Here is a 25,416-nt window from a genome sequence, read left to right on the forward strand (position 1 = left end):
ATGGGATAAAAGTAAAAACATCACCAACAAACATACTTAGCAGAATGTTCTTGTATTTTCCTTGTCTTGGGTTTAGCAGGATACCCGTATATACAGAAGAATATTTGATCTAGAGATGAATTGAGTTGTTCCAACTGACGACTATTCGTTAATTCTTTCATTCTACAAAACACGTTTCAAATATAATTTATAGATTTTAGATTTAAAAGTATGGTGGTCCACTTTGTATGTGTAAAGGATTTATATGCGTGTGTTTTATATGCGTGTGTTTTAAAGTTTAAGAACTCTTGTAATAAAAATTTAGTAACAATATCTGGGCAATAAGGTTATAAGTGTATTACCAACGGACACATTTCAAAATTTGAACCTATAAAAAGTACAAAAATATAACTTTTAAGAACCTATACATTTTATGGAACATGAAAAATTTGAACCAAGGGTCACAAGTAGCTGGTATCAATATGAAAATAACATTAGAATGAAAATATAATATTGGAGTTGTGTTTCAAACACTTACCTTGGAAACCTCTCTTCAATCTCTTTAATGTGGAATCTTAACAACGCTGCATTTGAACTACAGCACATTCCTGTGTTGTATAAAGATCACATTATTTAGAAATCATGCAAAATGCAGTTATACAAAGAATCAGGAAAAGTAACAAAAATAAGGTACTGGCGTACAATTCTCTTTGTGACATCATAGTAAATAAGAGAGCCCGAAAGGGTAATACATTTGTGGGAACATTTTTAGTTGGTAAAATTTTCCAGTGGAAGTTGGTGGTTAAGTAATATGTGACATGCAATATTTGTTCACCTCGTTCACCCATCCACTGGTGGGCAGTATCGAGCAGGATAAGTGATTGTGGAAGCCTGTGATTGGTCGATTCAATGCCACAGTCATACTCCGATGTTTTTACCAATCTAAAACAAAATACTCATGTTTCATCTTGACATGGTGCATGTCACTCATAATCTGTATTGTGTATAAGGAACACAGCTTGACTGTGGGCATAAAGCGTATAAACCTAATAAGAAAATAAATATCTTGACAACGACTGCAAACTTCTAAGTATTAATGGCAGGCACTAAACAATACTCCATAAAACTTAAGAAAAACATTAGACACATGGTAGTGTTTTTAAAAATAACCAACATGACCATGAAGGCTTATAATCTGCTCAAAAAATGCTAAACACAAATTGGCAACCTACCTGTACAGTGTAGTCCACATATGCACAGTCACATGGGTGGCACCGATTTTTTCCGGAAAAGAACGGTTGTTTTCCATTTCAGTAAGCACAAAGTGTATGACAGAACAAACACTATGTGTGAAGTGAGTAATAACTGCACTGTCCAGATTTTTAAGCAGGTTTTCATCTTTTCCAAGAATTCTGTTAAACGCTGTTAACATAAAAATGTGAAAAAATATGTTTTTTCATTCTTTACATGTTTTACAGTCAAAGGCAGACATTTTTTGTTGACAACTAGGTTATAGGGCTGCTAAAAATAGTGCACAAGTTATATGGATGTAAAATAAAACAAGAAGATAGAAAACTTTACTTTGAAATGCAAGTGTAATGGTAGAATTCCACTCCTTGCTTAGGTTGATGTTGCTGCTTTTAACTGTGGAGTCTCCAGTTGTCTAGAAATATAGAAAAAGTGATAGTATCATATTTTTGGGGTTATGTAGAAACAAATTGTGGGTTTAATTTTTTATTTTGGGAGTCATGGCATATTAGTTTGGCTCTTGTATTGTTACTGAATGATAAAGTTTATAAAAAATATATTAAACTAAAAGTCTATTACATAAATTTACAAGTGATGCCGACATAAATGAACATGACAACACACACCTTGTTGTGAGATGCACTTTTTGCATTGGTCAACACTTCATTAAGAAGACTGGGAGCATCCGTGAAGAGACCAAGATGATCGGAGAGCTTCTCAAACGATACGAGAAGCTGCCTGATCTGCCTCGCTCGATGCGGGTGAGTGGATGCAGGGATCAGGGATGCGGGAGTCCTCCGAAGAGTTGGCTTGAGTAGCTTTACCACCTCATCATATCGCTCACGATCAAAAAACTCTTTAACATCCTCCAGAACTTGTGATCTTATAGAAATAGAGAGAAAAAATTAGCCATAGTTTGGAAAACATTTTTAAACAAAGTGTAAAAAAACAGTATTTGCATCAAAATAAGGTTACAAATTAGAAATTGTGAAGTTAATACTCTCTAGGGTCCGCCTATTTAATTTTTTTAAATTCCAAATAAAACATGGGGAATTTTGGATAATAAATTCAGCTTAGTAATTACCATTTGTACAGAAATTATAAAATTAAGATCAGTTTGCCTATAGCTTTTATAATGTAAAGCTATTGACATATTTAAGATAAAATGCTGTTCACCGCTTAAGAATTTCAATTTGTTTTATTGCAGCATCCTCAGTGAGCAAACCTCCATTCTTCATGTTAGGAAGATGAACTTTTATTGTGGCCATGAAGTCTGGGTTATTTTTGACGGCATTTTTCTTTATTATGGCCAAGGTTTCTATAGAAAGTAGATGTTATGATAATATGTTTTTAAAGTATTATAATATTAAACTATTAATAGTGAAGACCAAAAATTAAAATGTTTGCCAAACGTAATCCACTTTTTTTATGTGGGTGAGGTCCAACAGCATGAATGCAATGGACTTGAGATTTATACCAGAGTTGGAGTTGGCAATATCCTTCAGTTACGACACCTAATTACTGAGCCGCAACATAGAAATTAAATCACCTTGACATGTTTCCAGATCATAAAGTGAAGACTGATTTCTTCCAAGAAGTAGAGAGTATTTGGAGCGAACCCACAAGACTCTAATGAGGAAATATTTCCATTCTCGCGATTCCCTAACATCCAGAATTTTGTCCCCAACAGATGCATCAGGAAGAGCAGGAGATGGCTTTTTCAGTTTTTCAACATTTTCAATCGAACTTTCTGATTCAGGATTAAAATTTCCAGTGTTTTCAGATTCATTTTTTTGTAGTGTTGCCGAAGTAAATTTGGGCGAGGTATCAAAATACTGACGATATGAAACAGCTTGGAAAAGAAAAGCGATGTGTTTTCCAAGGACTGTAAGTCCACATCCTAGAGGAATCAAATAATTATGATTTGAAAGCACATCTAAAATGTGGAAAATCTTACCCTCAATTTTGTTTTTACTTTGTAGACAATCTACCTCACATTCCACATGGTTAAGAATAGAGAAGAACATGTTTTGGACATCTCTGAAATTTAGTAATTAAGATTTAACTAAGGCTTAGAAACAAGTCCTCATTAAGGTTTATGTTATTGGTAGTATTTTGGGGTTAAACAAAAACAAAAAGCGAAACTTTTAGGCCAAAAAAAACTTGTTTAAATGTGTGCATAAACTTAACTGGCCAATTTTTAAAGTTAAACAGTTCTGAGCTGTAAGGACAGCATCTGGTTACTCGGTATTAAAAAGTAGTTTTCTTTTGTGTAGGAGTGAAACAATAGGATAAGCAGGCCAGGGGGCCTCGAATTTGGGCCAGAGTTGACTGGTTACCTCAAAAAGATACTTATTTGAATGTTAGACCAAAACTCACTCCTTGCTTAAATAATCCATATCTTCGAGATCTGGATAGCTAACACAAGCTTCAAGGATTACAAATATTTGGACCAGAACTTCCCTAATCCCTTCCGTCCATTGAACTGAACTCTACATGAAAGTTACAGGAAAATTATATGTGAAAATTTAAAGTTATTTGGTACAGAGATTTAGCATTTTTAATTTAATAATGCTCTTATCCAATGATAAGTTACAGGTAGTATAACAATCTACCCCAAAATTCCAATGTACCCACAAAATAAAATTCATTGCTAAAAAAACTTTACCTTTTCAGCAAAGAGCTTGGAAAACATTTTAAGAAGATCAAGGATTCCATCTTTTTTATCTGAACTTGTCCGAAGAAACTCTAAGACATCTTTTGATTCCGAAACTGCATCGGGATACATATGAGCAACTTTCACTGGTTTTGCTGCACTGGAGGTGTCCGCATTTCTAAACTTTGTCTCTGGAAAATAATATTGATGAGTTAACTGTTTAATTGGACCGAGATTTTGGTCTAATTGTGATTAAGCTGGAAATTTACTAAGTTTTTCATTTAAAAAGAAGGCTTCAACTTTTCAAGTCAAACCGAAATACTACTGAAATTTGAGGTAATAATTTTTTAGTTAGTTGTAACTTGTAAGCTATTTTAAACACTTACAGTAAAGGCGCAGTACTATGTCAGTACTAAAATAAATGGAAATTCGAAAAAAAAAACTAAAAGATACCTGTATTTTCCTCTGTAGTGGAAATACTTGGAAGGTCCTGCATAGATTCAGGTAAAAGTTCCAGAAGGTTCTTTCTGTAATCCAACCCTGATTCGATGTCTTCAGTAATAACTGGTTCCTGCAACAATTTTGGTTTCGGATTAAAAGCCTGTAGTTGGTTGAATAAAAACATGCCTAAATTTGAACAATAATACTTATTTTACCCTTGCATGGTGCAGGATTTTCTGCAGTAACGTAATAGTGAATATGAAACTTTTTTCAATTAATTTCCATGTCACTTTTGGCCCGCTATAAATACGAATGATCAAGTGCTTTCACGAAACCTCACTTTTCAGTGCTAACTATATTAAGTTTGTTCTCCCACTGTATTGTGAGAGTTGTTTAACTTATACTGTGCGAGTTATAGTCGTTAGTCGTGATACTGATAATAAAAGTAAAAAGGCCAAATATCTGCTATTTGATAAAGCAGTCAGAACGAGGTCAAGTAGTCTGCTTAGGCGTTCAGTCTAAGAGCACACAACTTTAGAAGTCAATATACAATCTACTAGCAGCAGTCTTTTAACACATGTGTTTTGGTTTCATTCATTGTGCCGCTTACAAGTTACCAGATTTGTTAGTTGAGGTAATTTTTCTTAAATGGCTGATGATATTAACAACCCATTTGTGACCACTAGCTGCGTCCTGCCCAAGTCTTTCAATTACAATGTGAGCCACTACCTAGTTAGCCGTGTACAGGAAACTTACTTTTTTCTGTTTACTTTTATGAGTAGAAGTTCGAACCCTGGTGGATCTTCTCTTTGTGAGGCTTTCGCTGTGTAGAAATCTTATATAACTTTCAATTATTAATTTAAGAGACTTTTTATATACTAAAGGGTGCAGCAGGGGCATACCACACAATGTTAGCAGTGTTGAACATTGAACTTTGATTATAATGCAAGCATTTTACAACTGAGCCACAAAGGTATAGGAATGATTAAAACCATACCTCTGCTTTTTAACATTTAAAAAATGAATCAGTTTGATAACATGAAAAATCTGCAAAATCAGCATACTCACAGAGTTAATTCAATTGCTTGTCTTTTTCTCTTCGGGCCACGTTTTGTCTTAACATCATCATCCATGGAGATGTCCAGTGCTTGGCAAACTGATTCAGGAATTTCAAATTCGTTAAGTTTAAAATTTCAGATGTAAACATACAGCTTCATAGCTATACTTTTTAACCGGTTCAATTTGAGAAAATACAATAAATACCCAAGCAAACTCAAGATGTGTTTATATGTATATGCTATGTTAAATCAGCCACAAAGTTACATATACGGTAACTTAAAAGCGGACACGACAAATATGAAGCAGAAAACCGGGTTATGAAGATTGCCGGTCCCGCCATGAGAGAAATAATTTACATTCATTTAATATACTTTATGTCAATTAAGCTAGTGATTTTTATACCCTTACCTATGGAGGCTTGTGTATTATTTGATGAAATTCTCCCTGTTATCCTGTTTTCCACTTCAGAAAGCAAATATTGAATTACTTCATCAACAACATCCGTATCACATTTTCCTTCCGGAATTTTCCATGATGTGGAAGCTATTACGATGTCATCAAGAATACTTCCAGCAATCGCTGAAGCGGAAATTGTGTCAGAATTATCAGTTTGAAGGTTACAATCAGAAAAAGTTAATTCAGTTTTATTTAACGAACGTAGGGAGTTGTTTCCTGAGAGATTTTCAGTTTCTAGCATTTTTATTTTAGAAATATTTTCTTCTTCAATTTTTGAAATGACTTTAAAAAGAAGAGATTCAACAACATCAGCAACCGCATCCTGATCTTGTTCTTCTTCTTCAGAGGATGCAAGAAGCTCCTCTCCAAGATTTATGTCTTGGGAGAAAACAGGAATATTGGCTGTCATGAATATCTGAAAAAAAGAATTTATAATTAATTATTAGTAATTTAATTTCTTAGTTAAAAATACTCAGGCAAAAGAGAAAAAGAAAATTGTAAAATTTAATAAAAAAAAAATTATTCAGATTTACAAAAACGGCTCTTTTCAAAGTTTTCTTACAGAAGAAGAGGAGGCCATTGCTGATGGAGCAGAAAGGTCTTCCGGAGTCAGTAAAGAGTCTGCAGAATCCTCCGATAGCTCAAGGGTGTTCGTGGAAGATTCAATTGATTCATCACAACTACTTAAATGTTCACAAAATGTTGGTTTTTCTGTAAAATATTTTAAATAAACATTAATTTAGTAAATATTTCGATGCTGGTGGAAAAAGTAACTTTTAAATATAAAAATAGGAATAAGAAAATAGGAATAAGTCTTTTCAGTTTTTTAATTTTAGTAGCTAGACAAACAAGAATTTAACATTCAAACTTTAAAAAAATATTAAAATGCTCTTGATTTTTGAATTTACTACTTCACTATTACCTTTCCTGATTAGTTTGGCTTAAAAGTAATAACTCTTAACCTTTACCTGCAGTTTTGACTGCCAGGTCATCCAAGTTTCCAAACAAGATTGTGGAAATGACGGATGTGTCGTCTGATGAATGCATAATACGTTGGTAGGTAGATACCAAACTCTTGCCAAGTTCAAGCTTCAAAATTATTAAAATAAAATATTTATATTTTAAATTGCGGACAAAGAAAAATGCATTTTTTTGAGGGGGGTTTTAAAATAAAACAAAAACTGTTATGATAAAATTAGATATTAGTACATGTTCACCCAGGTTCCAGTCCTACTTCTTTCAAATTTTGAACAATATAAATTAAACGGCGAACAGATAAATGATTTCGAAATTATTATAAACTAAACACTAAACTAGACTGACCCATCTGAGGGATTCAAGGGGTGGGGTTAGAGGGACATCTGGTGGTGGTTTTCTGACACAAAGTTTTTCATATTCTGCCTGTAACTCCTTGGCATAATCAATGTACTGAAAATAAGTGTCAAGTTTATACCAACATTGTTAAAATACCTTACAGCTAGGTTAAATCAATTTGACTTAAAACTAGAATTTAAACATATTATGTTATGTTTCAAAAGTTGAATTAAGATATTAATCAATTTGATCATTTTGACTAACTAACAGTCGTTTTTTAATTAACTAGTTGCATAAAATAAGTCAATCCATAGTATACTAACATAAATCACAGACTTATTTAGGTACAAAAAGACACCTATGGAATTATGGTATAAAAATATTGAAAAATATGAAGTATAAAACAATGATAAAGTCACAAAAAATGCTTCACCTGTTTTGCTTCACGCTTTCGTATTCTAACGCTGTTTATGGAAAACGAACTGCAATAAAACAAATTAAATTATAAGCGAAATTTTTATTCATTTTATTAACACTAATGATTTCTGTATGTTTAGTAAAATAAGATTGAGTTTACAATAGGAAATAATTACAAACATCTAAATCAACAAACCAGTTACGAAAAAGATGCTCTGTGTCTCTTTTCAGGTGGGGGCAATCTTTGTAGATTTTGTTACGAAAAACCAAACCCTTTGTATACCCAGACTCTTTTTCTAATGCTTTAGCAATCCAGTACAAACAAGCTGAAACAGGAACAGTGAAATAACTATGGTGAGTTAAAATAGTTTTGTCTTTGCGGTATAAAAATTTGGACGTGTTGAATCTTAAAGTCAGTCCAGCAAAGTGATTCAGCAATAAGGCACTTGCGTGAGTTGCGTCATAATAATCGAAGAAAATTGGCTTCAATGCAGGGTGATGGTGTTAGCTAAGTTGTAGCACCTTTCGTGTTGGATTAATACGCTTATTTTCCGCCTAAATCTAAGGTCTCATTCTGTGCCACACTGTTGCACTTCACCCATAAGATTTATATAGAAGACATAAAATAGTTTGAACAACCATTACATTTTAGTTGTTTCTACTGTTATGCAATACAAATGTTCCACAGCACATTGTACCTGAGTACAAAACCAGACATTCATTGTACATTGGTAAATCATAAAGACACCTTAATCTAAAATATCATGCATAACTTACATTCATAATTAAGCAATGCGAACAACACAGTGATCGCAGCATCCAGACAAGGCCAGTGGTTCTCATTGCAAACAAGACCACTGGTAAATGCATGCCTTGCAAGTGGCAGTCTACCAAGTTTTATTGCTAAACTACCAATTCTGTACCATAGTGTGACATCTGTGGTGTCCAACATTACTGCCTGAAAAGATATGTATAAATAAATAATTGTAACGGTGTCAAACTTTCAAATGCACTGGAGGCGGGTATAGTTAGTTAGACACACATTTCTATGAAACCATAACAACTTATTATGATATACATCCTAATTCCTGGGTAGGCCTACTATGCCAATAGTGCCATCTATGGTTTGGCACATAAGGTTAATTGCATATGTGTAAACTTTGAAAGTCTAACAACAAGACATTATAATCAACTAACTGAACTCAACACGAATAGAAATGTTAATTTTACCGAATAATAAGTGTGTGTTACATAGTGTCCCAAAGGGAATAAGCATTAGTAAAAACAAATGGAACACAAAATGTGTAAATTTGATTTAAAACTTCAAGCAAAACCTCAAAAATAAACAGAGCCTATTATATTAGTCTTCACCTGCAAATAATGTTCCATGGCAGTGTTAATGTCCCCTCCTTCAGCTGACATACTTGCAAGGTTCTTATGCGTTGAATACTTTAATATTAAACCAGGATCGGTCAGTGGTCTCTCTATTGCTTCACCGTGCTCATCCACCAATGAAGACGCAGCCTGTGTTTAAGTAACAATGTGTTACAACTTAGAAAGGTTTGTTTATTCAAGCGTATTTTTTTAATGCAGATTATTTTATTAAACATCACCTTTAAAATACTATTTTAAAGTTTTTTCAGTATCTAGGATTGTATTTTTAACATGCAGCTTCACATCATGTATATATACCTCAATCTTAATGAGTCGATTAAAATTTGGTGCCACTCATTTGTTAAAATACCTTACAGCTAGGTTAAATCAATTTTATACTTAAAACTAAGATTTAAACATATTATGTTAGTTTCTAAAGTTTATGTCGGACATTAATCATTTTGAATAACTAACAGTTGTTCTTTGAATAACTAGTTGCATAAAAAAAACAGTGTTTTAATATTCCAATACCTCATGCAAAATTGCCATCGTAGGTATTTATTTATACATATGCTCTCTCAATCTCTCAAGTAGATATATATATAAACAATTAGATTACTGCATATAATTAAAGCTGAGCAATTAAATTAATTTAAAAGCTGTTCCATAAGTTTAAATTATTAGCAGTGTGCTATGGAGTAAAAATAAAACTTACATCGGTAACTAATGAGGTTTTTAAAAGTTGTTCAAAGACATCTATAGCTTCATCATGAAATTTATCTCGTTGCAGCTGTAGAGCTTCATTGTATAATCCAAAGGCTTGGACTTCCTAATCAAATATAAAAAGAATAAAATAGAAGTAGAATCTATTTAAAATTAAAATATTTTAAAGGATAAAAAAGAAAACATTTTTAAACCAAAAGCTTATATTTCTTATTTGAATATACAAAAACTTAAAACTATTGTAATTATATGTCAGACAGAAAAGGTTTTTCAATTTAAAGTGACTGTTTTTGTGTTTTTTTTTATTTCTGTGTGGTTGACAATTCAGACAGCCTTTAAGTGACTATTAAGTCTAACATTGTCTGTTAACTGTCGGGCGCAATAAAATAAATATTATATAAGTAATAACAGACAGTAATTGAACACTGAAGCTTGCCTGTGCCTCTTTAGTTCCCTTATTCTGATCTCCAGCTGAGGATTCCTCATTTGATTGGTTGTTTAATGCAGCAAGACGAAACTAAAACAAAAAAGTTTTAACTATTATGAAGAATATAAAAAGTTCTAGACTTCGTTTATTTAATTGGGAAGAAGAGACAAATTAGGGTGTACATAACAAATGTTGGCAAACCAGGTTTTAACTAAGTTATAGAATAAATAATTTATATATAAAGCAGTTAAACACATTCTGGAAATGAACTCAGGGTCATCTGCAAATACAGCTTACACACAAATTTTGTCACAGTTTAATATAGTGACAGCCTAGGTTTTATTAAGGGTTAAATAAACTGGTACTACCAGTTTAAATATAACTTACCATATCGTAGCTCTCGTGGTTAACTGCGGTTTGTTACCTCCATATTCACCAAGAAATTAATCCACATCTGTTACCAATGTTTGCAAATGGAAAATGAATAAATGCACAGAAGGGGAAATCCCTACAATTAAGTGTGGGCAATTTTTGGGGATCCATATTTGCAAATGCATAACAAAGGTAACTGGCGTGACAGCAAACGTGTCATTGATACTTACCACTCTGATGGTGTTTAGTAATCTTTTTTTTGTTGGTCACAACATATTACAAAATAACAAAGAAATGATTTTTCTGGTTGGGTACCAACGGAAAAACAGGGACAGAAAACGCTACAAATTAAAATGCTGATATTGTAAACTGCACCGAAACCGTGTCTTGGCTTAAATCTCTTTGAAGACACAATATCTAAATTATATATAGTTGGGTAAGGGAAAAGATAGAACACCTTTTCATTCTATTTTCTCGTCCCCTTTGGACGTGAACAAAGAATTTTAAAGAATTTTAAAGCATTCTAAACCGTATTCTCCCGACTTCCATAAACCGTTGTTATTTTTTTAAATACGATCCGCATTTGGATGTTATGTGCTAGAGATGTCCCGTCTATGTGCTAGAGATGTCCCGTCTTTCCCCTACTCTAATATAACGTTTTAGATAATGAAACAATAACAAACAAAAAACAATCTATATATTAGATTTCAGTGAGGCAAAAAACAAGGGCTTGGACGAAATAAGAAAAAGTCTTATTGTACAATTATATAAAACATCAATAACAGGTAGCCTATTAATTTCGAAATGGTGACGCAAAGGAAATAATCCAAGCTTAAAAACAGAATGTACAAGATTCGAAACAGGAAAAGCAGAAAGGTTTCCTTATAGAGCTTAAGGTGCATAAATAGCCTTGATCAAGAGTAACTTCCATTCTACATATAACGTATTTATAAAGAATATACATTTTATTCGATCAATGCAATATCTTTTGCAATGAAAAAGTGTCGACTCCTTTTGTTCACGCTATGTTTCTTTGTTGGTAAGAATCGACAATATAGCGTAGATAGTACATGCTGGTGTACTGGGTTGTGCTACGTTATTGTTTGTAGTTTAGTAAAATATTTTGTTTAACTAGTTGCAATCAATGGAAGAGTCCTACCCAAGCCATTAAAAGATGAAGAGCAGAAAGAAACTAGTTTCAACAATTTTCAAACAACGGTTGTACAACTGCATGATCAGAAAACAAACCTTAGCTATTTGAGCCCGTTTGTTACGGATATAAACGGCTTGCCAAATTACGACAACAGTAAGTACATTATCAACTGTGGCTTTGTTCAACATATTCAATGTGATTTTAGTTTATATATAGGGTGGGGTAAGACGGGACAGAGTGTATTGCCCAAATTTATTGATAGTGGGTTAAAGCAGGACTTTTTTAAAGTTTTCTTTGAGGAGCCTATGATAAACAAAAAAAATGGTTACGGGATTTATCGACAGTTTTCTCACCACTATATAATTCCAAAGCCGTTTTATGTTTTAAGTATATTATTGTTTTAAGTATATGGCGTTAAATAGAAGCAGTTATTTTTCAATCGGTAAAAACGATTTGAAAAAGTGCCCCAACGTTCCCTACGTCTCATCCTGCCCCACGTATGAGGCTACCGCTTTTAGGCAATATTTGACCCGAGAATATTGTGGTTGCAATATCTACAATATAACTTTTAGCCCTCTTGTAACCGTTTATTAAAATAGTAGGATGGGGGGAGTTGGGACACCTTTGGCGCATAATATCCGAGTATCCTGATCGTGTTTTAAACAGTTAACAACGGTCTATGGGAGTCTTAAGCATATAGTTTTATAATTCTTTAAGATTTCTTTGTTTACTACCACATGGGACGAGAAAATCGAGTTAAAAGGTGTCCCAACTTCCCTCATCCAACTATATCTTAATGGAGGTTAGCCTTTTCCTTTTGCATTGTTTGTAACACAAGCATTCGCTTAAGAACAAGTTTTTGTTACAGCAAATATAAACCAAAGCTCAGGGGATGGGGCAGAAAGCGGATCTGCTGCAAAAGATTGCGGCCAAACAAGAGATGATGAAGATTGCAAGGAGAGTTCCTCATCTGGACTTGGTTAACTTTAATAGGAAATAGAATAGAATTAGTTTTGGTTTCAATAATGAATTGTGACGGTTCACTTTAAAAGTAAAGCAATTCGGGGAATAGGTTGAGGTATAAGCTGTTCCATGTTTTCAATCTCTTCCATTGTTCCGATGTATGATAGTAAACATTAATGGCGTCAGCCAACAAACACGTGATACATTATGATTCTGAAATATTGGGCAATATGGTGCCTGAATGAACATTGATTAGTACAAAATAGCAAAATAGTGTGATTATTTTATTTCCAAATATTCTTAATGTTTGAGAAAAACATATATAGTAGGGTGGGGGAAGACGGGACAAAATTTTAGCCCATAATATCCAAATATCCTGATCGTGTTTTAAACTGGTAACAACGGTCTATAGGAGTCTCGAGGATACAGTTTTATAATTCTTTGAATGTTCTTTGTTTACTACAAAATGGGATGAAAAAAATAGAATAAAAAGGTGTCCCATCTTTTCCACCCTACTATATGTAGCTTTTACAATAAAATAAATTATAAAACTACACTTACATGTGAAGGAGCTGGATCCAGCGGGAATGAATGCGAGGGACCTGCAGTCGGAGAAAAGTGTGTCCAGAGAGGACCAGGAGACAATAAATAGTCTTGAGAGACAATATTAAAGCCTTGGTGCTCAACTTTCATTTATAAGTATTCGCCAATCTCATAAACATTTGTGATATGTATATATAAATTTTAAGACCAATTTGATTTCTTGTGTATGAACGGTTTTGAAGACTATAACAGCTAAAGTGACACAGGTTGTCCATTTAAGTTTTCATCATCATCGTCCTATGCTGTTAACCTTTATTGTGATCAAATTGTATTTTATTTCCCCGTAAAATTAATGACAAAATATTAGGTATGTACATATGCACATTTGAATGTAATAAAACAGGAACCTTTCAAACAGGATGTTGCTCAAGTAGTTTGCCTCGCAATTCAAGGCAACGACTTCCGTCACTTGTTTTACGTTGTTTGAAATTTGAATTTTATTTCAAGGCATAGAAAATAGGTGGAAAGTGCTAAATCTTACTTAAATATTGAGTTTAGTTTAATAAATATGACAAGAACCGTCAAACTTTTACTGATTCTTGTGTGCCTCTTTGGTAAGTTAAATGGATTACCAGTACTTACTTTATTTGGGAGACTATGCGAGCTATTAGTTATAGCCAACGTAGAGTTATATCTATAACATACTAAGTACAGTTTTTCTGCAAGTGTTGGAAACCGAAGTCAAATTTTATAAATAATGTACAGACAGTTCGTACTTAGATATATATACGCGCGCTCATGCGAGATATACACTCGTGACAGAAAAATTTGAAATGCAGATTCAAATAAAAAAGTAGTAGATCTACTGTACACCAATATAATAGTTTCCCTTTAAACTTCGGTTAAATGCAAGCAAACATCTTTTTCAGGATATATAGATGGGAAATCACTCGCGAGGCCTACTATGAGGCATGAGATTAGCGTAAACAGCAGAACCACTGTTCATCTTCTAAAGCGAATTCGGCGATCTCGAGCACCAGAAATTGGGAGCGCTGGTACGATATATAGTAGGGTGTGGGAAAGATGGGACACATTTATATTCTATTTTCTTGTTCCATCTGGTAGTAAACAAAAAATATTCAAAGAGTTATATAAAACCATATCCTCGCGACTCCGATAGACCGTTGTTAATTGTTTAAAACACGATCAGGATTTTTGGATATTATGTGCTAAAGGTGTCCCGTCTTCCTCCATCGTACAACACAAATTTTAACATAACATACATTTTACTTTTCTCTTCGAATACAAATGTGAAGCTAAAATCAGTCAAATAAAAAACGAAGAGATAGGAAGTTGCAGCAAAACGTCTGTCGTTACAAACATACTAGGAGTAAAAGTTTCAAAACCGTGGCTGCAAAACCTACAATATAACCAATATGGACAAAGGCTTGCCACAGAAGGTCACGAAGATTTTGTGGGTTACCCGTAGTCAAAGAATTTATTATGGGCAAATGTTATAGCCCCGCTTTGGTGACGTGCGTTCCATCGCCGCAAACATAAGATCGATGAAACCACTTCTGTAACGGTATCTATTTTTGACAGGACTACCATCGGGACATGCAGGACGTCCAAGTAAACCAGGTAACATGCGTCTAGTCCGTGATTTACTCTTGATTGTATTATTTTGTTTGAATAAGTATTAGGTCACTGTTGAAACGTAATCTGCTAGGACTGGGGCATTTCCAGGTCAAAATATGAAGGAATGTAACTTATTATCCTGGCGAACGCCAGGCCGGCGCGCTAATCACTTTTCCACGGTTGAAAAATAATTTTGTTGTGTTGTGGTCACAGAAATAAAAAAGAGTAGAACGCGCCAAAGTTAGTATAGACCTATACTAACTTTTACTAACTTTGGGACGCGCATCACTAATGTCGGTAAAGGAGAGAGCATGATACACTCTCTTATTTTCACGACTCGTTCCCGTTTATTATGGTAGTCAATGGAAGCCAGGGCGTTTTATGTAGTTTTTCTTCGTTTTTTTGACTTAATTTAAGTTTATAGGGAAAAATAAATATTTCCAAACAATAAATATTTTGTTTGAACGTTTTTAATTAAATTTATAAAATAATTAATTTTCCTAAACAAGCGCTAAAGTGTAAGCGTTAACCTACCAAAAACTAAACTGGCCTAATAAACTGGTATAGTTAGTGTAGTTTTTAAAATTAACAGCTAAAACCTCCTAAAATCACTGTGCGCCTACCTTTTACAATGGAGACTACGCGAAATGAGGACGGAGGTTGGCGGTCACGTAAATAGAAAAAAGAATATATCACGGTTTTGGGCAGTTGCGCTTTCTACTCTTTATTTCTGTGGTTGTGGTACAGGCCGAGGGATTGTAAGAAGCTGTGACGAAACAATAGACGACGAAGACTGTATTTCTGGATCTGGATCTGGATCTGGATCTGGATCTGGATCTGGATCTGGATCTGGATCTGGATCTGGATCTGGATTTGAATCTGAATCTGGATCTGGATCTGGATCTGCCGAGTATTCTGGTTCTGCTTCTGAAAATGAGGGAAAAGGTCTTGTTTATAATGTGTCAACCAGCCTCTCTATTACAAGAATGGAACGAGTGTTTTTGAGATTGTCGCATTAAAAATATTATTCAGTTTGTTATAACATAGTAGCCTACATACAGTATACACTTATGTTTTGTTTTATGTGGCAATATTCCAAAATTCCAGATCGGGAGGGCAGTGTAAGCGGTTGTGACGGAACAACAGATGACGAAGACTGCATTTCTAGAACTACTGGTTCCTCTGGTTGCAGAAACAGAGGTATTAGCCAGTAGCCTGCACACTGATTGCTCTTGTCTAGAATCTACGCCTACTGCTTATGCTGTATATACTGCCCGCTAATGTCTAAATATGAGCAAATTTACAACCAAAAGTATTTCCAATACATGAATGAATGTAACTATTCTTTTGCGTGCTGGCATGGCAACGACAGTCGTTATAACACGGGTGTTTTGTTTCATACATTCCGTGACCGCTTACGAGTTACTAAGTATATGTAACTTTGTCGGTGATTTTTTAATGTATGGCTGACAATTTAGTCAACTCATAAGGACAACTTGGTTGAAGCTTGCCATTAAGTGTCTTACCCATAAGGGACACATATATACGTCCCTAATAGTAGCAGCGGCGAGCCTGCTTTTGGGTTAGAGACAAGCGCGCTATAACCACTATGCCACTACATTAGTGAGTATTTTTCTGTAGGGCAACTTTTATAGCACAGAAGAACATAATTTTCTCCAAAAAACGTATAAAAAAACAAACTATTTTTTCAAACAAGACCAAGAAGGCAGTGTGAGTGGATGGGATGGGATAACAGATGATAAAGATTGTGTGGTCGGGTCAGCAGTGGAACCATTTTCTGGATCTGCATCAGGAAGTGGCGATGAAGGTCAGAAACTTGTTATAAGATTGTGTTTCTATATTGTATGGGTGAGGTGTGTCAGGCGAACTGGGATTAAGGAAACAGTTGGTAAGCTCATTTATGCAAAAGTTTAATGTTACTAAAGCTATAGCATGACTAACTTGACGAAGTTTAACACGGTTGACTTGTTTGCAGACAAAGCTTTAGCCTCTTTGGTGGTAACTTTTTATGCAATGTGTGTTATTTCGAAACTGGCTATTTCGGTATACGAGTATGAATCTCGTGTTTTCTTATTGCGACCAGGATTGTGTGCATATTTTTTACGATACACATATTTGTGTTTTACCATAGGAGAAAGTAGTACTAGTAGTGGTGACTGTTACGGAACAACAAGCGACGACGAAGATTGTATTCCAGGCGGCTCAACATCCGGGCCCATTAGACCTGGTAGCGGCGGTGGATCCCAAGAAATTGGTGGGTATAACTTTCACAACAAATTGTCTTTAACATATTGTCGTGAGGTAAGATGGGACACCTTTAGCACTTTATATCCAAATAACCTGATCGTGTTTTTTTTTTAATTAACAACGGTCTATGAGTCGTAAGGCTCGGTTTTATAATTTTTTGAATGTTTTTTGTTTACTACCAAATGTAACGAGAATATAGAATGAAAAGGTGTTCCATATTTTTCCATCCTACTACATTTATGAGAATAGATTTATTAATTTGTAAAATTGCAGCAACATGCACCTGTGTATAAAGTATGGTGGGGTAAGATAGGACATGTTTTTATTCACTAACCCATTTGGTGGTAAACAAAAAGAATATTAACATAGTTAAATAACTTTAGCCACTAGACTCTAAAGAAACGTTGTTAATTCCTAAACACGATCACGAAATATATGATTTAGGTCAGGTGTCTTATTTTTCCCCACAGTACTATATACACACATTGTTTTTTCTTCGCCCATGCACTTCAGATTTTTTTTTCGACCGACAAATGAGGGATTTATAATTGTTGTTTATAAAACGCTGTTCTACACAAATCTGTTTAAAATTGTAACTTGCGGCACAAATGAAATAATAACTTTGCAAACACGCAGTCCTAGCTGTAGTTTTGCAGAGTAGGAAATACCCGACCAAACCATTGAGTTTCGATTGCAGGGAGCGGAAAGTAGAAAATAGAAACAAAGACTTGGACAATTCTTTTAATAATCCGACTGCAAACAAGTTTCCGTTGTGGACCTGCAATTTTCAAGGACTCATATAGGCCTACTGTTACCTCATACTTATAACAAACGACAAATCAAAAGCTTCATTGGCTAATATCGCATATTTCCTAATCGCACTTTTAGCAATTATTACTCTCTTTTAACGTCGTGAGTATATGGCCCTATGAATCTATAAATGTTCATTGTTTATTACTAAATAGGACGAAAAATGAGAATAAAACTGAAACCATCTTAATCTGTACATTTTCATATAACATAACTTTTACTCGTATATAAAATCATGAAACTAATACAATTGACGAATTGGAAAAAGTTTTGTTTTACGTGAGTTTTTACCTGATCCCAACATTAGTATTTTGTGTTCGGTTCTTCATTAATTGCTGCCAGTGATCAGGTGTTTGTGATATCGATTAGTACTGCGGGTAAGATGGATACTGTTTTAACACAATATTCCATATTTCCTAATCGTGTTTTTGACTATTAACAATGTTCATTTAAAGTAAAAATCTGTAAATATTCTTCTTTGATACGAAAAGGACGATAAACGAATATACAAACATTAACCATGTTACCCTAATGCCTAATCGAATGTATATACTACAGTTATCTAAAACTATTGTGTCAGCAGTGGTAATTGACAACCGCTATTTGCAACTGTTTATAAAAGAACTGTACAGATACAAACCACACTGCTAGGCTTTTAAAAAGAGAAGTGGCTGAGGATGGATATTTATTGGCCTATGGAGTAAACGTATACAAGCAATCACAGTGGTTCAAGTAGGCAAGAAATTACAGTAGCGTTTTGCTTAAAGGACGATATCAGTTATAAGAGGGTAAAGAAAACAGAAACTTACAGGCAAATCGTAGCAACTGAAAAACATTTAATCTCAGTGGAATTATAAAATTCAGCTTTATAATAGTAATCTCAAGTCAGTAACACTTGGCTTATTATAAGGAACTTTTTCTGTACATAAAGCTACACCAGAGGTGTATCTACAACTAAAGCATAGGAGAAAATGGAAAAGTAAAAAGGTTGCTTAAAAAGGTAATATTTAAACTAAAGTTAAGAGTAGTTTTTGCATAACAGAATTTTTTTTAAGATTAAAGCTAATCCGCTGTAATGTTACTTTAAATGAAAATACAGGTAAATTATAAGGTAGCAAAAGGGCCTATGTCGTGACGTTTGAAGCGTCGTTCCACGCACATAGTGAACGCTGGGTGGCTTGGTTTGATGGATCTTATTGAAGATTTTGGGTTGTACATATCAGGTGCTGGGACGTTTACTGTAAAGTTTGACTTGGTCATAAAATACTTACTAGTTGGTTGTAATAGAAACACACTTAATATATATGACAATATGCTTCATTTTAAACATTCCATAAAAGCTTTTTGCATCTTTAAAAATGTATTTTATCTACACTGCTAGTTTAAACCAAGACTCATCAGAATATACAATGCTACATAATGGAAAAAGGCTGTACTTAACTTACCCCACAAGGCTTTGAACCCTGACACTCTCAGTCATTTTTATTATATCTCTCACAATATTTTTATTGATTGTACTCACATGTGTTGACCCATACATTAGAATGCAACTTGCAACCCATAGAAAAAGCGGGTGCTCTCTTCATGACATGCCGCGTGGCCAATTCCGGTTCATACTGGTTTGAAGCGGGCAAACCTTCCAAGCCTTTTACCACCAACTGCAGGTTGTGGCGGACACCTTATCAATATGCAAGTTATAAGGAAAATTGTTTGGTTTTTAGAATAACTTAGGATATCACTTTAGAAAAATATATGCTAAGAATTTTTGAGGGTGAACTGGAGCAGTGCTCTTGCTTTAACGTAAAACTAATGACGTCATCAAGGGGAAATGCGTACGAGAATAAGGTCATGTTTGGTCCAAAATCACCGCTAATCAAAATCATTAGAAACAGGTGGTTTGCGGTTAAAGAGAAAACTAGTTTCTCAAAGATAGCACTAAAAACTGAAGAAAAAAACAATAGAAAAGTGGCTAAATTTGTTAAAATTGTTCAAAATTTTGACAAAACAATACTCAAAATTTTTGTTTGTGATGCACCCTTGTATACCCTTTTGCATTGGTGCACCCCTGGCATATTTTCAGGGAGCACTGTGCACACCAGTTGAAGAGCACTGAACTAGAGTTTTTTTAGAAGCCTTACTAAAAGAAGTTTCTTTATTCTTGTGCGACAGGTCAACGACTATCATTATAATACATGTGCTTTGTTTCACACAACTTGTGCTCCTGAGTTACCACATATGTAATTTTGTGGTTAATTATTACCGAACTCTTAACCATACCTCAAAATCCTTATGCCATATGAAAATACTTTTTACATTATATTTACCAATACTATGACTTGGAAACTCTGGTCTACAGGCTTGTTTTGGTCCCAGTGTCGACCTATGTTGGTAATGGGGCACTGTGGGCCACCTCAGCTCATAGTTGGTTTTATGAGTGAATGGACTATGTGAACGAAACCAATATTTTGACCAAGCTTTCTGACCACTGCCACCTGTAATTCAAGAAATAAGTAGAAATAGAAATACAAAAATGTTTTTTGTGAGCAGTTTGTATGTCTATTCAGTGATAAAAGATTCAAATATTGTATTTGAACAACATAAAATAAACAAAAAAAGGATTTTCAACAACATAAAATACTGGGAGCCCTTTATTGTCATTAAAAACAACTTTAAAACACAAAAAAACACAAACATAATTGGAATTTTAAAATATGGTAAAATAAACTATTTTAGAAGCAAAACGTAAAAACTAAATATACAAAATACAGACAACGTAATCTGTCCCATCTCCTAGACAAGTCCCTTACTTTTTTCTGGCTCCTTTTGGCCAAAGGAGTAAGCTGGTGCATTGGTCTCATACAGGGGTTTATTTCTTGGTGAGTAAGTAGTAGGGGTGGGTCCTGACATGTCAATTCGAAGTGGGGGTCTACTTTCCATGGCTTCGTGCCAGGCTGTGAGATAGGCAAGGTTATATGCCAGTTAAAATACAAAAACAAGCTTATCGATAGCGTTTTAAACCAAAAATAAAAAATCAATCAGCTCCAATCTGTATAGCTTTAGAATTTACCATGGTGCAATTTACTTAGAACATTCTAATTAATAAAAAGTTATTTATCCACTTACTTAGTAATTTTCCAGGAATAACCATTGAACCATGACTTAGCAGAGAACTGGGACGTTTTGGGTAATGCACTCTGTGTCTGGGTAATAAGTTTAAATATAAAACTTATAAAAAGAGCGACCACTATATAACATTACATCTAAACTGTGAGCTTTATCTAGTCTATTGTTGTCTGAAAGTGTAGTACACTATGGAACGGGAGATTTACAACCTATTTAGTAACTACTAGGTTGAAGCAATGTCTGATAAGTGTCTTGCCCGTGGACACACACCTATTAGTAGTATTGGCAGTGGCGCAGCCAGAAAAAAAATAAGGAAGGGAGTTTTAATCAAAAAATTTTAAAAAAAATTATTTTTTTAATTTTACTTTTTAATTTAAAAAAATTTTTTTTTTGGTTTAAAAGGGGGGGTCGCGACCTCCTAATCCCCCTGGCTGCGCCACTGAGTATCGGTATCCGTGTTGTGCAGCGAACCACTGATTTATAGTTTGTTTTAAACATTATAGTCAAAAAATAGTTTGAGCCTTACCTTGCAGATACAGTTGCAAGTCTTGTGTATCTCCGCTGTTGTATATACTGGTCTGATTCTCTAAGGTTATATCAATGTCATTATTATCTCTATGTCTATCTTCTATTAAACCGATATTTACCATGTTGTGTTTAAAGTAAACAATAACATAGTATATCGTGAGGGGTATAAAAAGTTAAAAATTGGTAAAACTTATTCAGTTAAATCTTTTTTTATACTTAGTGTGCTGGTTTAAAGCATCTTATTACCACAAAAATGGTGTAAGGAATCAATACATAGCGTGTCTTAAGAATTGTGATTTTTACTTTAGTTAAGTCTGTGTTTTTTATTAACTTTTGTTTATATTTCCAACAGTACAGTACTGCAAATAGTTAAACTAGATATATAGTAGGATGGGGGAAGATGGGGCACCTTTTCAATCTATTTTCTCGTACATTTTAGTAGTAAATAAAGAACATTCAAAGAATTATAAAACTTTGTCCTCGCGACTTTCATAGACCGTTGTTAATTGTTTAAAACACGATCAGGATATTTATATATTTTGTGCTAAAGGTGTCCCATCCTCCTCCACCCCAATATATATTGTTAGAGAATCTAAACCCACACCTGCTGGCTTGAGAGTTAATCCATCTACTGTAGTTAGGATCAGGATGGAAACATGGAGATTTAGGTTTGTATCCTGACACCTAATCAACACAAGGTAATTGTAAATGTAGACTACATTGTGTAGTCATACACAAAGTAGGACAAGAACAATTTGTTTTTGCCAGAAACTATGTGTTGGGAAATATTTTGTCGCAGAACATTTTTCGGTCAGAATGTATTTATTAGAGCTCGAATTGTATTATTTCAACCTACTAGGCATGCGCAGTAATGTCACGGCGCATGCGGAATAGCGCCCGGTACAAATATACCAGTCAGAACAAATATATAAAGACACCAGTTTACAAGAATTGGATACCAAATAGCTATCAACAAATGTAGACAAAACTAAAAAAACATATATTATATGTATTTTGAAATAAAAAACTAAGAATTCACCCTTGAAGTTGTGTTTGGAACATTTCCCTGATCTTCCTCAGGTTGATTTCCTTTTGGTGTTTTCAAATATGGAGTTTCTTGTTTTAAATCAATTCCTGTGAAAACAATTCAGGTTGATACACATAATACTTTTGTTTGGTTAATAGTTATAATTTAAAAATAGATTATTTTTTTTCTTTTATTCTTCTCTCTGTGTAGTATTGAATATGTAGACTATCCTCTTTTCTTCACAGTTACAGCAATAATAAAGAATCAATCACACAAGTATAAAATGCTTAACCGAAACTAAAATATGACATACATTATGTAGAATATTAAATAACTTTTATACGGAAGCAAAAGTATTGAATGTGTAACGGTGAAAAAGTTATACACCCTACAAGGTTTTAAACAGAAGTACAAAATTTTCTGGATAAAACATGTGGCCTTATCACATCTAACAACATAATTGTTGTTGAAAAAAAATTGTTGGACTTAATTGAAAAAAGTAACTCAGCTCACCACTATCTGCTCCATCTCTGGATGCGAGTTCTTGTTCAATTGCATCTTCAATCCTCGGATGTAAGGGAATGGAGGAGACAGATGGAAGATTAGGAATGATGTCACCCTGCTGGATTGCTTCTAATAGCTTCCGATTTTCTTCAGTGTCGATATCAACATCCATAACAGGAGGCAAGTTCATTTCTTATGCTTGTAAGCACTGGAGTGGAAATAACACTATATTGTAGATTAATAGAAACCTAATAGAAACCATTACCATGTTGAAACACCTATGACAAAGTTCGGACATAACAATAACGACTGTCATTACCCGCCACACAAGGGTAAAGTTTTTTATTTATTATTGAGGTTTGTCTTTTATCATTTAAAAAAATACAACATATACTAAATCTATAGTTTTAACATATATATATATATATATATATAGGCTATACATTTTTATCGTTTCCCCTTACGATTTTAGTAGGTTAAAAACTGCAACACTTATATTTTTTTGTAAATTGACATGGTAGGCTACAGACAAACATTCTGTAATAATCAGCATTGCATTTTGTAAAAAGTTTTATCCATCTATTAGTAATACAAGCTTCTGAATGGCGCTTACCTTCAGCATGGCAGTTGAGTTTCCAAATGTGGTCACAGGGCAAAAAGTTTCTTTTGTTCAGCAAGCTAACATATCATTTTACATTAGGCACATATCTTATTGTATGTAATTAAATGAGAAATGTAATTGTAAACAATGACATAAATACATTGAATAACATGGGTCAACTACATTCAATCAGAAGTATTTGAAGATTACAGAACGTTGGATGTGGCAATACCACAAAACTACTACTACACTAGTGGCTCTTACCCTGGATTTAATATACTTCATGCATTTAAAAGAGAAAACTGGATTATTGTAAATAAAGCAATCAAAGTTTTTGGGTCATAAAAAAGGTTCGGTCTTAGGTTGATTATAAACGGTAAAAAGTTGGACATCATTTTATGAGCTATTATGAATGTTACTGCATGTTTACACATATTTTTACTACCTAACATTGCTTTATATAAAACACAACATAAGAATTTACAAATATACAATACAAACATTTGTAAAGACAAGTAGGTAATGCAGAAAAGAGTGAACAAATGAATTTTTCATATTGAACAACATTATAACAACAGTGGTCAACTAATAACTCAGCTATAAAATACTCCAAAGGCTTTTCAGTGTGTATCCTGGCTTAATTGGCTCAATTGCAAGGCCCAATTCCGGACAAAAAACTGGTGGTGCTGCACTTTCATTGTTCTCATACGATGCACCATCTGCAAAATAAGCCACAGATGCATCTGTCTTAATACTGGTGTCAATATCTAAATCTTCTGTAACCGGTGCCATAATTTGACCATCATTTGCTCCACTGTCCTCATGCACAATGGACTCTTTGTCGTATTCCACACCATAAATGGGACTTGCCAAGTAGACTCTGTGGAGGCTTTGAATCTCTTTTGCTGCCTCTTGCAGTTTCTCAATCGGGTCAATTCGAAAGCCAAGCACATAGCCCCCACTTTGCCACGTGCTTTCTATCACCATGGCATAACCGAATTTTGAGTCTCTCACTTTAACGGTCTGTATTTGAAGATACGGCACACTAACATTAAAGCTTTCATTCATGTTAGCATGCCACACAACACGGATGTTTGTCACAAAAAATGTTCCTAGATTTCCTTGGTTGCTGGATAAATTCCAAACCCCATTGATGCGATTGTAGATTTCCTCCTTGGGCAGCATCTTCAGTTGCTTTCCCTGTATCAGTGATCCCCTCAGCTTTAAATCCCTATACAGTTTTGTAGAGTCATATGCTTTAGACACAGACATGACAGTGACGAAAAGTCCACCTTGCTCAGAAACATCGTTGGTAAAAATGAACTCAAATTTATTACTGTTGCATTTTGTGGAAATGCACAGAGATTCTGTTGGGCCTCTTAGTTTAGAGTTGGTTCTTCTAGTGGTAATATTATGTATACAGCCGAAACCAATAGAAAGGTTTACTCTAGGTAGAGTATGAGAATGCCACATTATCCGTAAATTCGTCACGAGCAGTTTTCCGTTGTCCCCGTTGTTGCCTTTGGTGTCTTCTACCGAGTTAAAAGTTTGTATTACGAATTCTCCAGGTCTCATGTTCATCTGTTGCAAGCTCAGATCAAAGCGAACGTCCCTGTCTTCCCACAGAACATCCATGTTAATTTTAGACTTACCTCAACTTTAATTAATTTTAATGCAATCAATACTAAACCAACTAAATATGCGTCGATTGCAACCCAGGTAACTAACTGCGTACGCTACCGCCGCTCGTGGCATAGTTTGCTCTGTCTATGAGCTTATATTACCAACCACC

At 34.3% G+C, this 25,416-nt stretch overlaps 5 protein-coding genes across 12 annotated transcripts in view; 2 read left to right on the top strand and 3 right to left on the bottom strand.

The window, feature by feature from the left end:
- LOC149733413 (calcineurin-binding protein cabin-1-like) overlaps nucleotides 1-10,856 on the bottom strand; it is a 33,497-nt gene extending 22,641 nt beyond the window's left edge. For 2 of the 6 annotated variants that reach the window (XM_089881617.1, XM_089881612.1), the window contains exons 1-25: nucleotides 10,482-10,620; nucleotides 10,104-10,184; nucleotides 9,660-9,773; nucleotides 8,942-9,094; nucleotides 8,348-8,528; nucleotides 7,767-7,896; nucleotides 7,587-7,635; nucleotides 7,163-7,267; nucleotides 6,808-6,928; nucleotides 6,402-6,550; nucleotides 5,792-6,254; nucleotides 5,393-5,501; nucleotides 5,081-5,159; nucleotides 4,337-4,454; nucleotides 3,896-4,074; nucleotides 3,607-3,719; nucleotides 3,185-3,267; nucleotides 2,777-3,127; nucleotides 2,404-2,545; nucleotides 1,854-2,109; nucleotides 1,561-1,642; nucleotides 1,212-1,401; nucleotides 815-921; nucleotides 518-587; nucleotides 37-162 (exon numbers count right to left, since the gene is read on the bottom strand). In XM_089881617.1, coding sequence (XP_089737743.1) covers nucleotides 37-162; nucleotides 518-587; nucleotides 815-921; nucleotides 1,212-1,401; nucleotides 1,561-1,642; nucleotides 1,854-2,109; nucleotides 2,404-2,545; nucleotides 2,777-3,127; nucleotides 3,185-3,267; nucleotides 3,607-3,719; nucleotides 3,896-4,074; nucleotides 4,337-4,454; nucleotides 5,081-5,159; nucleotides 5,393-5,501; nucleotides 5,792-6,254; nucleotides 6,402-6,550; nucleotides 6,808-6,928; nucleotides 7,163-7,267; nucleotides 7,587-7,635; nucleotides 7,767-7,896; nucleotides 8,348-8,528; nucleotides 8,942-9,094; nucleotides 9,660-9,773; nucleotides 10,104-10,184; nucleotides 10,482-10,484 — 3,554 coding nt within the window. In that variant the 5' untranslated portion in view covers nucleotides 10,485-10,620. Of the gene's footprint in view, nucleotides 1-36; nucleotides 163-517; nucleotides 588-814; nucleotides 922-1,211; nucleotides 1,402-1,560; nucleotides 1,643-1,853; nucleotides 2,110-2,403; nucleotides 2,546-2,776; nucleotides 3,128-3,184; nucleotides 3,268-3,606; nucleotides 3,720-3,895; nucleotides 4,075-4,336; nucleotides 4,455-5,080; nucleotides 5,160-5,392; nucleotides 5,502-5,791; nucleotides 6,255-6,401; nucleotides 6,551-6,807; nucleotides 6,929-7,162; nucleotides 7,268-7,586; nucleotides 7,636-7,766; nucleotides 7,897-8,347; nucleotides 8,529-8,941; nucleotides 9,095-9,659; nucleotides 9,774-10,103; nucleotides 10,185-10,481 lie in introns of all 6 variants that reach the window. The other 4 variants (XR_016385358.1, XM_089881616.1, XM_089881615.1 and 1 more) reach the window with 4 other exon arrangements.
- Nucleotides 10,857-11,315: 459 nt separating this feature from the next.
- LOC149733414 (uncharacterized) lies at nucleotides 11,316-13,540 on the top strand. Its single transcript, XM_089881632.1, has 4 exons — nucleotides 11,316-11,505; nucleotides 11,602-11,772; nucleotides 12,488-12,598; nucleotides 13,152-13,540. Exons 1-4 carry the CDS (start codon nucleotides 11,460-11,462, stop codon nucleotides 13,232-13,234), a joined length of 411 nt encoding a protein of 136 aa, XP_089737758.1. The 5' UTR covers nucleotides 11,316-11,459; the 3' UTR covers nucleotides 13,235-13,540.
- A 59-nt stretch (nucleotides 13,541-13,599) lies between these two features.
- LOC149733415 (uncharacterized) lies at nucleotides 13,600-18,108 on the top strand. Of its 3 annotated transcripts, XM_089881628.1 has the most exons (9): nucleotides 13,600-13,739; nucleotides 14,055-14,180; nucleotides 14,728-14,766; nucleotides 15,511-15,563; nucleotides 15,618-15,708; nucleotides 15,871-15,963; nucleotides 16,481-16,591; nucleotides 16,916-17,038; nucleotides 17,729-18,108. In XM_089881628.1, the coding sequence occupies exons 1-9, from the start codon at nucleotides 13,694-13,696 to the stop codon at nucleotides 17,740-17,742; spliced, it is 696 nt and encodes a 231-aa protein (XP_089737754.1). In that variant the 5' UTR covers nucleotides 13,600-13,693; the 3' UTR covers nucleotides 17,743-18,108. The 3 variants fall into 3 exon arrangements, with proteins under 3 accessions (XP_089737754.1, XP_089737752.1, XP_089737753.1); XM_089881626.1 differs by having other exon boundaries at nucleotides 15,511-15,708; XM_089881627.1 differs by lacking the exon at nucleotides 14,728-14,766 and having other exon boundaries at nucleotides 15,511-15,708.
- A 405-nt stretch (nucleotides 18,109-18,513) lies between these two features.
- On the bottom strand, nucleotides 18,514-23,770 carry LOC149733416 (protein STPG3-like). The gene is made up of 10 exons (XM_089881624.1): nucleotides 23,637-23,770; nucleotides 23,033-23,231; nucleotides 22,532-22,626; nucleotides 22,097-22,176; nucleotides 21,491-21,550; nucleotides 20,965-21,041; nucleotides 20,649-20,792; nucleotides 20,166-20,333; nucleotides 19,364-19,519; nucleotides 18,514-19,079 (listed from the first exon to the last, which is right to left on the bottom strand). The coding sequence occupies exons 2-10, from the start codon at nucleotides 23,211-23,213 to the stop codon at nucleotides 18,946-18,948; spliced, it is 1,095 nt and encodes a 364-aa protein (XP_089737750.1). The 5' UTR covers nucleotides 23,214-23,231; nucleotides 23,637-23,770; the 3' UTR covers nucleotides 18,514-18,945.
- On the bottom strand, nucleotides 23,731-25,408 carry LOC149733417 (BBSome complex member BBS5-like). The gene has a single exon (XM_089881625.1). The coding sequence runs from the start codon at nucleotides 25,257-25,259 to the stop codon at nucleotides 24,222-24,224; it is 1,038 nt and encodes a 345-aa protein (XP_089737751.1). The 5' UTR covers nucleotides 25,260-25,408; the 3' UTR covers nucleotides 23,731-24,221.
- Nucleotides 25,409-25,416: the final 8 nt, after the last annotated feature.

This window comes from Ciona robusta, chromosome 7 (assembly GCF_009617815.1).
Source record: "Ciona robusta chromosome 7, ASM961781v2".
NCBI lineage: Eukaryota > Metazoa > Chordata > Ascidiacea > Phlebobranchia > Cionidae > Ciona > Ciona robusta.